This window comes from Eschrichtius robustus, chromosome 8 (genome assembly GCF_028021215.1).
Source record: "Eschrichtius robustus isolate mEscRob2 chromosome 8, mEscRob2.pri, whole genome shotgun sequence".
NCBI lineage: Eukaryota > Metazoa > Chordata > Mammalia > Artiodactyla > Eschrichtiidae > Eschrichtius > Eschrichtius robustus.
The window spans coordinates 12,691,180-12,708,474 of NC_090831.1; the positions used below are offsets into that span (position 1 = coordinate 12,691,180).

The 17,295-nt window shown below is 45.3% G+C and overlaps 1 protein-coding gene across 28 annotated transcripts in view; it reads left to right on the plus strand.

Moving 5' to 3' along the window:
- The first annotated feature begins 119 nt into the window (after positions 1-119).
- The window catches only part of LOC137768757 (uncharacterized), a 99,534-nt gene continuing 82,358 nt past the window's right edge, over positions 120-17,295 (plus strand). For 8 of the 28 annotated variants that reach the window (XR_011074785.1, XR_011074780.1, XR_011074781.1 and 5 more), the window contains exon 1: positions 244-579. Coding sequence is in view for 5 of the 28 variants with exons in the window: in XM_068550337.1 (XP_068406438.1) it covers positions 322-579 (258 nt within the window). In the remaining 23 variants the exon portion in view is untranslated. Of the gene's footprint in view, positions 580-17,295 lie in introns of all 28 variants that reach the window. The other 20 variants (XR_011074787.1, XR_011074788.1, XR_011074790.1 and 17 more) reach the window with 11 other exon arrangements.

The following is a 17,295-nucleotide window of genomic DNA, read 5'->3' on the forward strand; positions in this document are numbered from 1 at the left end:
GGGCCCAGCGTCACTTCAGCTCCACACAGAGCACACCTACGCAGCGTAGCGCAGGCTATCACCTCCCAGGAAGGCCCAGGTGAACCTCGGAGCTTCTGCCTTGACCCTGGCCACCTGGAAATGCCAAGGTGAACGCGCTGCATGCAGGGAAAACTGATGAGTCGCTTGGTTCGTGCAGGGCTTTGAGAGTGAAGTCTACGTTGAAGTTGAGGAATGAGGCTTAAAGATACCCCATGTAGCTCGGGATGACTCTTAGGTCTGTTTTGATAGAGATTCCAAGAGTCATCATGTCTTCCATCAGCATTCTTTGGTTTAAAGTAAATGTCAGACAAAAGCTATCATCAAGAACATGTTTCCCGCTCTGGTTTTTCACTGCCATCCCGAGGCAGCAGGAACTGGAATGATCTGACTCATCAAGAAAGCTTTCTTCATTGTTTCCTAAATTTGTGTTACGCATCAGCACGTCTTCCCTCGGTCATAAGCAGGCACCCAAGCGCCGCGTGTGAGGAGCTCCGAGATACAAAATTTAATGTGGACCATTTCCTGCCCTCCTCAGACTTCATACTGCCTGATACTGGGGTAAGAACTTTATTATTTTTTTTTTTAGGCCGTACGGCATGTGGGATCTTATTTCCCTGACCGGGGATCAAACCCGTGCCCCCTGCAGGGGAAGTACGGAGTCTTAAACATTGGACCACCAGGGAAGTCCCAGGGGTAAGCACTTTAAAAAAGAGGTTGAATCAGAATCGGTCTGCTTGGCTTCAGCTCTTGGCTCTGCCGCGTTCCACACGTGTGACTCAAGGTCCATGACCTGCCCGTGCCTCAGTTTCCTCATTTATAAGATGAGGATAGCACAGTTGAGAGGATTAAAGGAGTTGATGGGCATGAAGTGTTTAGAACGGGCCCTGGCCACGCCCAGTGAAATATACATGTTGCTATTGTGCTGCTCCTTGTATCTGAAAGGGATTTCGTGTGATGGTGTCTGGGTGGAGGTACCGGGAAGGCCCCAGAGAAGAAGCATGTGTAAGCCATGCCTCGGACAAATGAACTCAAGAGTAGAAGAGAAACTGGAGGCCGCGGAAAACACATGGGCATAGTGACGAAGGAATCAAAGTTCTCAGTACGTTCGAAGTTAATTAAGTCACCCAGGGAACAAGAGAGTTGGGTGCATGGAGGCAGGAAAGTGAGCTAGGGTGAGCAGGGGATTTAAGTTTGGAATAGATTAGAAAAGACCCCACGTGACAAACCAAGGCATTGGGATGTGTTCTTATAAGGAATGGGAAGCCTTGGTAAGTTTCTAAGAAAATAACCTAAATAAATTCATGTTTTGAAAAACTGTAGGAGCAGGCAGTTGGGAAGACTAAAATGGCAAAAGCGCGGGGAGACTCCTGCCGGGTCAGTCAAGGCGGGGTCTGACCCAGGGCAGCAGAGTGCAGACAAGGGCACAGGGCAGCGACCAGAGGGCTGAGGGGGGTGAGCGAGAAGCTCAAACGGAAGCAGACCGTGAGGCTCAGGGTCCTGGCACGTGGGAGGAGGGAGACCCCCCTGCCGGCTTAGAGGACACAGGAGGACGTGAGGAGCAGCGGCACTCCCCTGGGGACTGACGTGGCTCTTGGTCACTGGAGGGGATTCCTGAGGTGCTCGAAGGCAGGGAGCAGCTCCTTCCCTCCAGCTGCACTTGAACAAGCCGCTTCTCCCCCCAGCAGCAGGTGTGAGCCCTGAGATCCCACCCACCTCCCAACCGAGCCAGCCAAGCACCGCCTCACGAAGGGAGGGAAGCCTGGCAGACTCTTCCTGGGCGTGGAAGTTCGCTCAGCTTATTCTAGCTTGCTGTAAGAGTCCTGCATTTTATAATGGACAGTCTTATTTCATGAAGCAGGTCGTTCTGGTATATGTGCGCGTGTGTATGTGTGTGTGCCGGAACACAGGTGTGCATGGGTGCACATGCATGTGTATGTGTGTGCGAGGGGAGGGGGTGGATCCGATAAGAAGCGTCGGATTTGCCTGATAAAGTGTCGTGGACTTCTAACCCCAACCTCGAATACCTCTCACCCATCCCACTGCTCTGGAATCTGTTAATGGTGACTCGATTCTTTCTTTCTGTTCAGCGTAGCCATATGCACCACAGTGGGGAATGTCTGTGGGTAGAACCCCTCCCTCTCAACAAGACAGCTCTGTGACCTTGAGCGGGTTACGGACTTGGCTTCCTCATGTGCAAATGTTCATAACTGCAAGGATTGTAAGTAGTATTGTAAGGACTAAATACAGTAAGGCAGCGAAGCCTCACATCTGCTAAGTGCAAAGTAAACGTAGGCTGTTGTCGTTGTGACAGGACGCTGACAAACTGACACGGCTCGCGGTCCGGGGTGGGGTCGGACAGGGCGCCCTCCCACCCCGGGCCAGGCTGTGTGCTGGGGGAGCCTGGAGTCCCAGCTCCGCCCCCGCGTGGCCTGAACCCCTCCGTGCCCGAGCTTCCCTTTGTGCAGAGTGGAGACGCCGACCACGCACCTTCTGCATCCACTTACTGTGCACGTGAAATTGTGTAAAGTGGTGAGAATGGTGCCTGGCGTCTAACAGGTACTATTGCTATTTAAGTTTAGCTGCTGATACCTCTCAAGTAGAGGAAAGGCAGAGACAAGGGGACTGGTGTGAGGGAAGGTGTCGTTGGTCCCATCATTGAAGATCGGCTTTTCTGATGACCAGGCCCGAGGACACAGCAAGACCCTAGCTGTCCCTGGAACTTGTGCGCTGTGACTATAGGTTTGGTAGGCTGTCCTTCTAGTGTCGTTTCCAAACTGGAACTAGAAACAACTCCCAAAGTACCCTGCCAGAACGTTTTAGGTTGTCTCAACATGATGACTCGGAGGGGATGGCATTCCTTTGGATCTATGAATTCAAATTTTTCTTTTTTTTTTTTTTAAAATGATTAATTCTTAAAGCCTTCACTTATACTCTTTTATTTATTTACTTTTGGCTGTGTTGAGTCTTCGCTTCCGTGCGAGGGCTTTCTCTAGTTGCGGCAAGCGGGGGCCACTCTTCATCGCGGTGCGCGGGCCTCTCACTATCGTGGGCTCTCTCGTTGCGGAGCACAGGCTGCAGACGCCCAGGCTCAGTAGTTGTGGCTCACGGGCCTAGTTGTTCCGTGGCATGTGGGATCTTCCCAGACCAGGGCTCAAACCCGTGTCCTCTGCATTAGCAGGCAGATTCTCAACCACTGCGCCACCAGGGAAGCCCCCCAAATTTTCCTTTTTAATTGAAGTATAGTTGATTTACAATGTTGTGTTGATGTGATTAATGTTGTGTAAAGTGATTCAGTTATACATATATATACATTCTTTTCTCAAATATATTTATTAAATATTACATTCCTACCCAGTCACCACTTTTTAAAGAGTTAAGAACAAGATGGGAAGAAGAGACCCATGAAGCTAGCTAGCCCCAGGCCTAAGAGTTGCTGCTTGCCTGTGAACACGGGTGTCCCGTTTTGAGAAATCCCAATGCACATCAATCAAAATCTGCTAAGCTTGTAAAAAAAAAAAAAGAGTGTAGTTTTCTGTAAAAAGAGTGAAGAGAATCAACATTTGCATTATCAAAGGATTCTTTGCTTCAGGGGGAAAAGAGACCACAAAGAAAGAAAGAAAAGAAAAAAAAAAGTAAAAAACAAAAATTAAAAAGGATTCCCCACATGGTCTGTTTAAATGGTATCCTTTCTTGGTGAATTTCAACCCTGATTCAATTTGCAAATATTGGATTTATACTGCAGTGCATAACCCATATGTTCCTGAGGAGGATTAAAAACGTGTAAAGTGAGGTACCCCCGTAGGAACGATATTTAGGAGAAATTAAAACAAACCGGAGAAAAGGAGCACGTTCCTTTGTAAAGAAGTCGGGTAATTGAACTCAGGGTGTGTGAGCTTAAACATCAGCTGAAAAGCAGCTGCTCTTCAGAGGAAGATGGGCCAAAAGAGTGAGGCTGGGCGGAAGTTGAGACGAGAACGGTTTAGTTCTTTAATGCTCCTGTGCGTGGATAAAAGGGTGAGAAGCAGGGGATCTACTTTGGCCCCAGCAGCGGTTCCAAGCAGTTCTAGAAGCTTCTGCCTCCCTGAATATGATCTTCCCACATGGCGGCTGGCGTGGAGGACCAGGGTCACACACATGGAGCAGTGATGTAGCAGGGCCGGCGGGGCAGGCACCTGTGAAGCCGCAGCCATAATACATTCTTCAGAAGCTGCTTTTTGACTTAATTGAGCACAATTTTCCATCCCATATGTGCAAAGCATTTCATCCGTTAGCATCTTCTTGGCTCCTCTGGGCTTCTTTCTTTCCATTCAAAAAAAAAAAAAAATATCAAAAAAAATCAAAACTCCCCATACTTCAACTCATCACACACAAATATTTTGCTTCTGAAATCCACTCCATTTTCTCCTTGACGACTGGCATATCTTAACCTGTAGAGAGGTTCAACCGCCCTCATCTGCTTTTGATTAATGCAAGTTCCCTCTTTCCTGGGTCTGAACCCAATCACATTAAACAAGGTACTTTGCTAAGTGTTCTGAGGCATAACAAGGGATCATGAACAGCTGTCTTAAAGGAGCTTACATTTTAATTTAATGTAATTTAACTTTAATTTAATTTCCATGTAACTGCCTGTCTGATTTTCTCAATTTCTACCATAGAGTACCCCCTCCAAAAAAGAAAAAAAAAAAAAAAAAACACCAAATGCTTCTAGAAACTTGCAAACTGACACTTTAACTCTTGTGTAGTTGGGGAAGGTGGGGAATACATGCGTCTATGTGCATATGTGTGCACTCACACACGCACAAAGATGCACAGATATCCAAAGTAACAACCTCAGATCCTATGTTGTAACCATGCTTTACTTAATTTTTAATTAAAAAAAATAATTTTTTTAGCTGGGAAATGCTGAGCAGCACTTCCTTGAAATGGTACTTTGCAGTTAACCGAATGAATGGCATAGATTGTGTCTTTTCTTTTATGCCCCCTTCACCTATTTCTCTGACCCTGCCCCCCACCTCTGGCAACCACCGATCTGTTCTCCGTACCTGTGAGCTTGGCTTTTGTGTGTTTCTTTGTTTGTTTATTTTTTAAGGTTTGTTCGTTTTTGTTTTTTTTTTAAGATTCCAGACATAACAAAGAGCACACGGTATTTGTCTTTCTCTGTCTGACTTAACTTCACTTAGCATAATGGGCTCAAGGTCCATCCACATTGTCACAAATGGCAAGATTTCATTCCTTTTTATGGCTGAATAATATTCTACTGTGTGTGTGTGTGTGTGTGTGTGTGTATATATATATATATATATATATATATACACACACATTTTCTTTATCCATTCATTTGTCAATGGATACTTAGGTTGTTTCTATATCTTGGCTATTGTAAATAATGCTGCAATAAACACGGGGGTGCATTTTGTCTTTTCAAGTTAGTGTTTTCATTTTTTTTCAGATAAATACCCAAAAGTGAAATTGCTAGGTCATATGGTAGATCTATTTTCAGTGTTTTGAGGAATCTTAATACTGTTTTTGACAGAGACTACTGTTTTACATTCCCACCAACAGTGCATAATGGCTTCCTTTTCTCCACATCCTAACCAACATTTGTTAATTCTTGTCTTTTTGATAATAGTCATTCTAACCAGTATAAGGTAATATATCTCATTGTGGTTTTGATTTGCATTCCAGGTGACTGATGATGTTGAGCATATTTTCATGTACCTGTTGGCCGTCTGTATGTCTTTTTCTGAAAAATGTCTATTCCAATCTTCTATTTTTTAATTGGATTTTTTTCCTTCTTTTTGCTACTGAGTTGTATGAGTTATTTATATATTTTGGGTATTAGCCCCTTAACATATAAATGATTTGAAAAAACTTTCTCCCACTCAGTAAGTTGCATTTTCATTTTGTTGATGGTTTCCTTTGTTGTGCAGAAGCTTTTTAATATGATGTAGTCCCACTTATTTATTTTTGCTTTTATTGCTTTCACTTTTGGTGTCAGATTTAAAAAAAAAAATCATTGCCAAGGCCATATTGCCTATGTTTTCTTCTAGAAGTTCTATGGTTTCAAATCTTACATTCAAGTCTTTCATACATTTTGAGTTAATTTTTGTATATGGTGTAAGATAGTGATCCAGTTTCAGTCTTTTGCACGTGACTGTCCAGTTTCCCTAACACCATTTATTGAAAAGAATGTCTTTTTCCCATTATATACTTGGCTCCTTTGTTGTAAATTAATTGGCCATATATTCATGGGTTTATTTCTGGGCTCTCTGTTCTGTTCCATTGATCTACGTGTCTGTTTTTTATGCCAGTACCAGTCTATGCTGTGATCATGCTTTACTTTAAACAATAGCAACCTTTTTTGGAATCTAGAATGAAAGGGCCTTTGACCTCAAGACCACATGTAGCCCAGATGTAACTGACCATGGTGAAGATGATTTCAAAGGGATAAATGCTGGGTGCAGGAAGAGTAGGAAAGGGCACTGTCGCAGTTGTGCAAGAGTGAAATGACAATGACCTAAACAAGAAAATGATTGTGGGAAGGGAATGGAGTCAAGATATATTCAAAGATAAATTTGTAGGACTTGGTAGTTCCATGGATTGGGGGGGGGGATAAGGAAAGTGTGGAGTCTCCGTTCACTCCCTTTTATCTGAGCAGATTGTTAGGAAGGTGGCATTGATGTTCATGGAGATACAGAACTCATGGACTGGAACAGATCCGGGGTGGAAATAGAATGAATTAAGTGTGGGACAAATTACCTTTGAGAGTACCGCGGGAATTCCAAGTATATATATATGCAGCCAGCCCTCGTATATGTCGAGGAGTCTGAAGCTGAAAGGAGAAATCCCTGCTGGAAAGCAGAAGAATGCCCCGTCGGAGAGGTGAGTAAAATCATGGAAGTCAACGACAGAGCAAGGATTAAGGACGGGTGAGTGGACAATTGTGTCGAGCAGTGTGGGTATCCTGCAGGCAGGGATTGGGGCACGTCCACTAGGTGTGGCAAAATGGTGGTTCTCCCCAGGCAGCTGCTGTGACACGTTGAGAAAGAAGACAGCAGAGGAGAGTTTGGGCGTTGGTAGAAGGCTGTTAGGCGAATGGCCGTGACTGTAGCCACACAGATCATCACAGTAATCTTGGCGTTTGTTCTGCAACCGCATGGCCTTTAGTTACAAAAGGGATGAGGAAAGCTTGGGAGGCTGTGTGAAGGCAAAGCCACGTGAATTCCCGGGAAACGCACTGAGTGCAGAGCATCATTCTAGTCTCTGGTCTCATCCTAAACCTGTCTCTGTCGAAGACACACGCACACGGCCAGATATGTGTGCCCCAAGAACGCGAAAGGACTCAGATTCTTTCCAATGTAGAAAAGTAAGAATTTTAAAGACCAGTACACATTGATGATCCTAGGAACATCAATGCATTTACAAAGCTCCCTCCCCCCCTTTCCTGGCTGTTGGATAGCAGGTTGGTAGATGACTAATACCAGCATTTTCAGGTGACAGATGATGTAATCGAATGGTCAGGAATCCTTTATTTGCAGTTAAGAGGCATGAGAAGTGATATTCAGAGATGGCTAGAACTCCAGCGCCTCACTTGTGCGCAAGGGATTTTGCAGGGATACCGATTCAACTCAGTTTCTCTACCAAACTCAGTCTCTACAAATCCTTGGATCCTTTAAAATGTAGATTAAGCATTTCTAACATATGACAGAATTATAGAGCAACTCTGTATTTAAAAACATCTCTCTGAACAGGCTGACCTTTATTTTCAGAGAGTATGTGGTCAGTGCTTCCTGTAGCAGTTGTGATGCCTGTGTGTTGACATACCCAGGCGTGCTGGCTGGTTCCCTGGGTACACAGCAGGCACTTAGAAAACGTGTCGAGTGGTTCGTGGAAGGTGTGCATTTCTAAATACCTGGCTAGGGTGAGATGTAGTCCACAGCTATAGATCGACACTTCAGACCTTCGCTGTAACCCCAGATCCCCTCCCCGTACCCCAGTCAGGATGACAGCTTCTGGCTGGTTCTCCTCCCATCTGAAACCACACTTGTGTAAGTCTCCTTCACCCATGGCTAGATGTACCCACTCACCAATTTCTGCCCCTCATAGGAAATATAAAAAAGCTCATAAAAATACAGGTGACTTAAGTGTGTGTTTCGGTTGCTAGTTTTGTCTCTTGACCTCCTTGATCTGCTGAGCTTTGGGACCTTTGCACACCTTTGCTAGATGACCTCTGACCCCTTCTAGGTGGAAGCAGTTCATCCTAGTGGTGGAGAATGTGGCCTCTGGCACTGCCTGGGCTGACTTCCCAGCTCTGCCACCTCCTATCTTTGTGCTGCGGGCAAATTGCCTAGCCTCTCTGTGCCCTGGTTTCCCCAGATCTAAAATGGGGCTAAAAATAGAACCTCTCGTCTGGTTATTATGAAGGTTAAATTAGTTAATACATGTTATGCGGCTGGAAGAGTGCCAAGCACATGGCAGACAGTCACTAGAGGCACTATAGTTGCGGAGTTGTGGTTATTACCTACTGCTCTAAGCTTCTCGGCCTACAGCTCCCCATTTCTGACCCCGTGGAGTGGCCGATGGAGGAGCCCTGCGGAGCCTGGGACTGGGCGTCAGCTGGCCTTGCTGCCGGCCGCCGGCGGCACAAAGCACACTTTAGCCACAGGTTCTCGGGCAGCTCTCAGGAAAGACAAATGTTCACTTGGGGCTCGGAATTGCTCTCCTGACTGAAAGGAGGTACAAAGAAGAGGAAATTCAAACCATTGTTCCCCTCAAATTATCTTTTATTGTACAGTGTTTGCTGATCCTTCGAGTTTTTTTTTTTAAACTGCGTTTTTTTGTTTGTTTGTTTGTTTTTTAAATTTTATTTATTTATTTATTTATTTTTGGCCGTGTTGGGTCTTCGTTTCTGTGCGAGGGCTTTCTCTAGTTGCAGCAAGTGGGGGCCACTCTTCATCGCGGTGCGCGGGCCTCTCACTATCGCGGCCTCTCTTGTTGCGGAGCACAGGCTCCAGACGCACAGGCTCAGTAACTGTGGCTCACGGGCCTAGTTGCTCCGCGGCATGTGGGATCCTCCCAGACCAGGGCTCGAACCCGTGTCCCCTGCATTAGCAGGCAGATTCTCAACCACTGCGCCACAAGGGAAGCCCTCGAGTTTTTTATTTACTCTCTCCTGACCCACTCAACTTCCAGAGGAAAAGAGAGTTTCAGAGATGTTGTAGGATTGAGCAGGGGCGAGACACATAACAGGAAGACATGTGTCCTTCATTTACGAGTCTTAATTTATGAAACTTTCTTCATTTACACCAGTTTCTTAACCCCTCAGACAACTGGCGTTACCCATTCTTGGATGAAAATGCTCCTTCTCCATTACTGGAGAGGACCAAGTCCAGCTGTCCCAGGTGATCTTCACAAGAAGCATAGGTGAGAGCCACCCTCCAACAGAGCTCCCAAGCTGCAGGTCCCCAGTGAACCCAGGCACATGTCCCCGTGGAGATCCGAGCACAGAAGGCATTTGGTGGGAAGACACCAACATCAGCAGGCCCTAGGAAGGAAAAGGAAATCTGTCTTTTCTTACTATAACTCACAGGCCCTTCTGGTAAAGGGAAATGATGGTCCAGGTAGCCTTGGAGACATTGCTGATAACAGAGACAAGAGGCTGGGGATGCAAAACTTAGTAGTGGCTGCAGCAGCAACAATGGCAGCTTGATTTATTGAACACTTACTATGTGCCAGCCATTGTGTTTAGTGCTTTATATGCATCATCCCATTTTATCCTCCCAAACCCCTCCTGTAGATGTTATCTAGTGAGAGACAACATCTGGTGTAGATGTCTCTTAGTGGTGGCTAAGAGGACAGGCTCTGGGGTGGGGTTTCTCAACCTCAGCACTGCTGACATTTGGAGCTGGGTAATTCTTGGTTGTGGGGACTGTCCTGTACATTGTAGGGTGTTAAGCAACGTCCCTTACTCAACCCTGTAAATACCAGTAATATCCCTCCCCTGTCCCAGTCGTCACAACCAAAAATGTCTCTAGGCATTGTCAAATGTCCCCTGGGGAGCAAAGTTACCCCTGGTGAAGGATCACGGCTCTAGACTCTCAGAAAAAGCACAGAGAATCCTAGCTCCCAACACTACTGGTATGGCTGTGGGTTAGTTTCCTCATTGGCGAATGTACACACCACATATTTTTAAAAATTTAACTGAAATAATTTCTGTATCATGCTTAGAACAGCACCTGGCCCAAAGGAAGTTTCAGTCGATGTTAGCTCCTTTAATTACTTGAAGTTTTACCTTTTGATATATTTTTGTAAACAGATGAAGAAACTGAGACTCAGAGAAGTTAAATAACTTGTTACATTCTCAGCGGAGGTGTGGCTGAGCCAGGTTCAAATCCAGACCGTCTGCCATCAGAGTCGCATGCCCTCAACCTGGCTCTCCTGCGGAGTAAGCTCGGAGTCAGCCAGGCTGTAAACTGTCCAGCCACTGGCTCGGGGCTGGCTGCCTGGGGTCCTAGTGGGACACAAGCCCTGGAGCCTGGTGACTCTCCCTGATAGCAGCAGGGGCGGCAGCGGCCCAAGCAGCTCAGCCAAGGCGGCCACTGCGGTTCCCTGGCCTTTGACATTGTCTGTCGGCATCACAAGTGGCCGCTATCAGGGATTACTATTTGCGTATCCGTGAATCACAATATGCCAGATTCATAAGAGCCAGATGTCACAGCTGACCCAGACGAGGCCCTCAGACAGATCCCACGCATTTCATGTGTCAGGCCTATATCCATTCATAAAACAGCTCCCTTCCAATCCCCAAATATAAGTCTTGAGAAAAAAAATTCAAAGTTGGATGTGCAATTCTGAGACTAGTTGCAACTGACTTCCAGACCTCACCCGCCTCCACCATCCCCATCCCCAGCCCCACAGTCATCTTATACTTTTAATTCTGGGTTAATTCTTCCATGGTTCAAAGCAGAAAGAGGGGCATGGTATCCATCATTCGACCCCAGAAAAGGAAAGAGGAATTCGAAGACATATGTAGGTGAGCATAGCATAATATTATTTTTGCTGTTGTAAATGTGAAAGCTACAGAAATAATTTGTGGTTGGACTCAGGGGAGATGTGTCACTAACATCCTCCCCTCTTTTTCTTTTCTGTTTTTTTTTAAACTGTTTTTGGAGCCACTTTCTCAGAAGCACAGCTGAAAACCCCTTAAAAACGCACACACGCATGCATACCAGTCTCAGGAGTTCGAGGGGTCTGGAGTAAGGATTTGAGGGGTTCAAGTCGGCTCCTCCTGTTAAAAATTACAGCTGCACCAAAGATGGTACAGAACATCAACCCAGGGCTCAGGAAGCTTGTCTGGTTCTCAGGAATGAGAAAGTGCATCTGTGCTGGATCAGACAGAAGGTGGAGGGTCAGGCTTCCCTCTCCCGTCACCACTCTGTCCAGAAAGAAAGGTCAGGGAGACGCCCACCGTGTCTGGCAGCATCCTGGTGGCTGGGTGCGGTCGAAACACAATGTCTGTCATTCATGAGTGGTCAAAAGACAGGGACGCATTTAAAAAAAACAAAATATGCGTGAAAAATCAACCTGGCGTTTAGTGTTACTCGCTTTTCGTTTTCACTTTTTGATTTCCTCCAGGGGCTGAAATTTTATCTCTCTTTTAGCAAACTGGAGCTGGCTCCCTCTCTTCCTCTGGCTTTTTCTCCCCAGTGGGCTCTCAGTGCCTATCCCACAGATACGCTCAGCCGATTAGGAAGCCTGTGCATTGTCACCAAGACCCGTTGTCACCAAGGAAATGTGTTGGGGCAGGTGCTTTCCATCCCCGCCTCCGCACACCTTCAGCCCTGCTGACCCTGCTAATTTTCAGGTTCAGCACTTGTCAGGTGCTGACAGAGAAGGCATTCCCTTTACAAAACACACCCACCCTGGGGTGTCCGTGCGTGCGAGCCTGTGTGCGTGCACCTGTGTGTCCCACTCTCCCGCAAGGTTCCACATTTCCCATGGGTCCCGCTAGTGAGGGAGTCGAAGTGACACGGCCCCAGTAGCTGTTCTAAGAAACTCTGGCCAAGGGCTAAGCTTGCCCCTCTTCCGAGGGTGTGCCCCCGGACATTCCTCCCTCCCCAAGAGGCACTTTTGGTGAATCAACACAAGCACCTTCACCCGCTGTGCCCCCGCCCCTTGGCTTGATGACCTACATTACTGGCGAGCACAGAGTCATTTCTTAGTTTAACTCACATCCGGTTAGACACAGGGATATTTGTTAAGGCTACTTTGTGGCAGGTAAGAATACATCAGAGGTCACTCCAAATCCATTCCAAATCCGTCTTGCAGGCCAACCCCGCAGAGAACCAGAAGGAGGAAATGACTCACTCTCCGAGCCCATTGCTCTCTGTAATCCCTGAGACTCTCTCCTGGCACAGAGAGCCAGGGGCCGTCGCCGAGGTTCAGCTGCTACTTGAAATCAAGTCCTGCCTCTAACAACACTGGTGCCCCCTGCTTTGCAGAGGAAGGCCCTGCCCTAATGGCATGTGTCTACAACCTGGGCCATTCTTGGATTGTACGAAGAGTGGACAGAAACAGCTTTCCCACCCACTCACTTTCCTGATAACCCTTAGAATGTCCGTTGTTGAAATAAGGTAGATTTAGTACATCGATAGCAAATGAGAATCACACATTTTCCCCAACTCACAATACTTCAGCTCTATTGTTTTCAAGCAAACTGATAGATTAAGTTGGAATTGTATAATCATGATACACCATCCTTCATTGGCCAAAACTTAGATTTCTTTACTCACTTGTCTCTCCAACAATCTGCCCATTCATTGGAGAACACATTAAGTGTGGGATCTGCCGGAAACAGCGAGACCCAGGGCACGGACATGAAGACACAGTCCCCATCGCTGATGGGTTGGCCAGATGGTAGATAGAGATGGGCAAGCAAACATGCACAATTATGTTGGCACCACGATCTGGATCTTCTGAAGCACAGGGCATTGACACAGTGCAGGCGGTCAGTACCACCTTCAGGCATCAGGAAGGCTCGCAAGACTGAACGAGCAGGTATTTCTAGGCATGAATGTGGGCAAAGGTTAAGCAGGCAGTGGGAACCCTTGGAGCTGTTTTGTGCCTCTGCCTTTACTCCTGGGGCTTTTTCTGCCTAGAATCCCCTAACCCAGCATGAAGGAAACTGCTGGCACATAGTAGGTAGCTACTGTGCCCATTGGGGTATTTATGAATAAATTCCTGATGATGAGTAGTTAAAGAAGCTGGTAAAGATGCAGTAAATCAAAGTAAGTGGAGGCAACTACAGACAAGGCCCAACAAACACATGGCGTGTGAATAGCTGCCCCTGGAGTCCTCGCCCACGGCGGATGTCATCAAGGATCAGAGAAGTTTTCTGGTTAAGTTTAGATGGCAAAGGACTCAGCTCTGCACAACAGAGCGCTTGACTGGCACACAAAGTGGAACCTATTTGCCATTTGCCTTTGTAGACTATTCATAGGAGGCACTTGACAAGGAAGAGTGAAATACATACATACATACATAGCATTAGAGATGAGACTATTTTCTCCATAAAGAGTCTTTGAATATACCTGGAGAAAGAATATGAGCTAGAACATCTGCATAGCGGTCACATCCCGTATATAGTGACAAGAATAAGAGAAACAGTTCTAGAATGTCTATACTTTTTTTCACTGTGATGTTTGTTTCTACACTGAACAAATGATTTGGATTTTCTGTGGGGTACTGGGCTCTCCGAGGGTAAGATGAGGTTGGTGGAGTTGTGAGGGTGAAGCGCTATGGAAATGCAGAGGGAAGGATGTGAACCTTCCAGCATGAGCGCTGAAGACTGCTCTAGAGGATGTAAAATTGAGCTGCACTTGAAAACACGGGTCATGTTTACACAGGAAGGAATTGTTAGAGAAATGACCGTTTAGGGAGGAAAAAGCCTGAAAAAGAAGTCTAAGAATAAAAATTTGAGGCATGGGGGGGATTACAGGGAAGAGTATAATGTGTCCAGAATATGCACTATGCTAAGTGCATCCTGGGCATTAATTAACTAAATCATCTCTTAATCACATGTGGTGTCAGTCAGTACAAGGGTCAGGCAGACAGTATGCTCATATTTTCATACTTTAGGGCCTTAAAGAAAATAAGTGACATTTTTAGGAAACAGAGGTTATGACAGTCACGGCCGATAAGAGATCCTTCATCACATCTATTTGGTCCTGGGAGAAAAGTCTGAACCACTGGCTCAGCTCAGGGCTGTCCTTCCATCCCTGGACAGGACGTGTATACAACCAGATTTCCCAACCTCAAAGGACTGCTGTAAATAGTAGATAAAATATATGAGTCTAGGACAAAGCCGGGAGCCCAGTCTGTACTTGGAGCACAGGAATTGTGGATTGTGGACAGTAAAGGAATGTTTCCAACTTCACCGGGGCATCAGGATCACCTGGAGGCTTCTTAAAACAGATTGCTGCCCCCTCCACCCCCCCCGGGAGTTTCTGATTCTGTAGGTCTGGAGAGGGACATGACGTTAGCATCCTTGGGCGATGCTGCTGGTCCAAGGACTGCTCCGTGGGGACACCCACACTGGGCCACACTGCCTTTCTGTGCTGTGTCACTTGACACACCCACTCTGAGCCTTTACTTCCTTCTGCAACTGTAGACTCAGAGAGAGGGAGTTGATAAACTCATCCAGGGAAAAGTTTCAGACAAGCCATTAATTTACTACCTATTACTTAATATAAATGAGGGAAATCCAATGGTAGAACTTATTTCAGGCACTTTAGGTCATGAAGTGGAAAAGGATTTGGAGGAAGGAAAGATTGATAATGCTTTTGAAATCATACCTCTCCTATAGGTGAGATGACTGGAAATCTGAGAATTTCTTGGCTAATAAAATGTAGTCAATATTCCTACGTAGCGGAAAGATCACTGCCTTCACCCGGCCCACGAATACTGCAGAGTTCAAGTCCCTTTTTCATCTGTTCTTCTTTCTCCCTCCCCCTCCCCTCCCCACCTGGGAGAGTACTGCCCTGGGCACTCCAGAACAGCTTTGACTGACCCTTGTGCAATAGACAAAGCATCAGTTACCATGACATCCAACCCAGCATGGACACGTTGGCACTGGTGGTAGGCCACATACATTCCTCAAAATCTGATGCTTCCTCTTGAAGGTCTAAATATGAAGGTTCAAGAACAGAAAACCCTAACCCCAGTCTGTCACTCAAGGATCCTGCGATTGCCGAGCGGAGGTTTAGAAAAGAAGCTGAGAATTTTTTTCTGGGAAACCACCAGTATTCCAGCAAAAGCCACAGCATAGTGAGAACTTCTGAGTAAAACTAGGAAATACCAGCTATGGAAAGAAATGGCAGTATGTTGACCATACATGTAAATAATTTCCTGCCCCCGCCCTCCCCTGCCAGCCATCATCTCCAGGGGAAAATAAGCACATCTGTGTGGGAGAGTGTCTGCCTTCTTCTGAACACAGGTCAGGAGCCAAGTCAGTCAGGAGAGCCCCATGGAAGCACAAGATACACAGCTTCGAAACATCACTGGCCTCTCTCTCAAGTACAATAATTGCCAGGGATGGTCCACAAGGTACACTCCTTCCTGACATGAGACCTTCCACATAGACCTCATTTCCAGTTGGCCCTCACTGGCGTGTGTTCATGCATATTAAGTAAAGGAACAAACATTTATTGAGCACCTTCGACGTACTAGACTTTGTGCTAAGTACCTTACACATAGTGATATCTTATTTAATCCTCACTCCAACCCTGTAAGGAATGTCCTGCATTAACAGATGAAGCATAGGCTTAACCAAGGTCGAGCCACCTACTGCACATTAGTGATGTGATATAAGATTCAATCCTGGACCTGCTTGAGGCAGAACAGCATCCAGCCATTGCTTTCAACAAAAGACCTGTCTTTTCGGTGGTTTTTTTAAAAATTATGTTAAAATACACATAATATAAAATTTACCATCTCTGCCATGTTTAAGTGTTCAGTAGTGTTAAGTGTATTCACACAGTTGGGCAATCAATCTCCAGAACTTTTTAATCTTGCAAAACTGAAATGTTCTACCCACTAAACAACAACTCCCCATTCTCCCTTCCCTCATCCCCTGGCAACCACCATTCTACTCTTTGTCTCTAGTACTTTGACTACTCTAGGGACTTCATATAAGTGAAATCATACAATAATTATCTTTTTGTGATGGGCTTATTTCACTGCACATAAGGTCTGCAGATTTCATCCACGTAGTAGCATGTGTCAGGACTTCCTTCCTTCTTAAGGCTGAATAATGTTCTATTATATGTACATATAAACATTTTGTTTATCCATTCATCTATGAATGGACAACTTGGGTTGCTTCTTTCTTTTGGCTATCATGAATAATGCTTCTGTAAACATCTGTGTGAAAACAGCTCTTCCAGACCCTGCTCTAATTTTTTTCTGGATATATATCCGGAAGTGGAATTTCTGGATCATTTGATGATTCTATTTTTAATTTTTTGAGTAACTGCAGTACTGCTTTTCATAGAGGCTGCACCATTTTACATTCTCACCAATAGTGCACAAAGGTTCCAATTTGTCCATGTCTTTGCCAATGCTTGTTATTTTCTAATGGGTGTGAGGTGTTATCTTGTGGTTTCTTGATTTGCATTTCCCTAATAATTAGTGATGCTAAGCATCTTTTCATATGCTTGTTGTATATCTTCTTTGGAGTAATGTCTATTCAAATTCGTTGCCTATTTTTAAATCAGGTTATGTGTTTTATTTGTTGTTGTTTCATTTTAGAAGTTGTTTATATATTCTGGATATCAAACCCTTATCAGATATATTATTTGCAAATATTTTCTCTCATTCCACAGGCTATTTTTCACTCTGTTGGTTGTGTCCTTTGATACACTGAAGTTTTAATTTGAATATAGTCCAGTTTATTTTTTCTTTTATTATTGTGCTTTTGTTGTCGTATCCAAGAAATCATTGTCAAATCCAATGTTGTGAGTCTTTTCCCCATGTTTCCTCTAAGAGTTTTATAGTTTTAGGTCTTATGTTTAGGTCTTTGATCCATTTTTTTTTTTTTTTTAAAGATGTTTGTTCCTAAGGGTCTGTTTCTCTACCATCATGGTGTTTTTTTTGTTTTTTTTTAAGTTTAATTTTTTTTAATTTATTTATTTATGGCTGTGTTGGGTCCTCGTTTCTGTGCGAGGGCTTTCTCTAGTTGCGGCAAGCGGGGACCACTCTTCATCGCGGTGCGCGGGC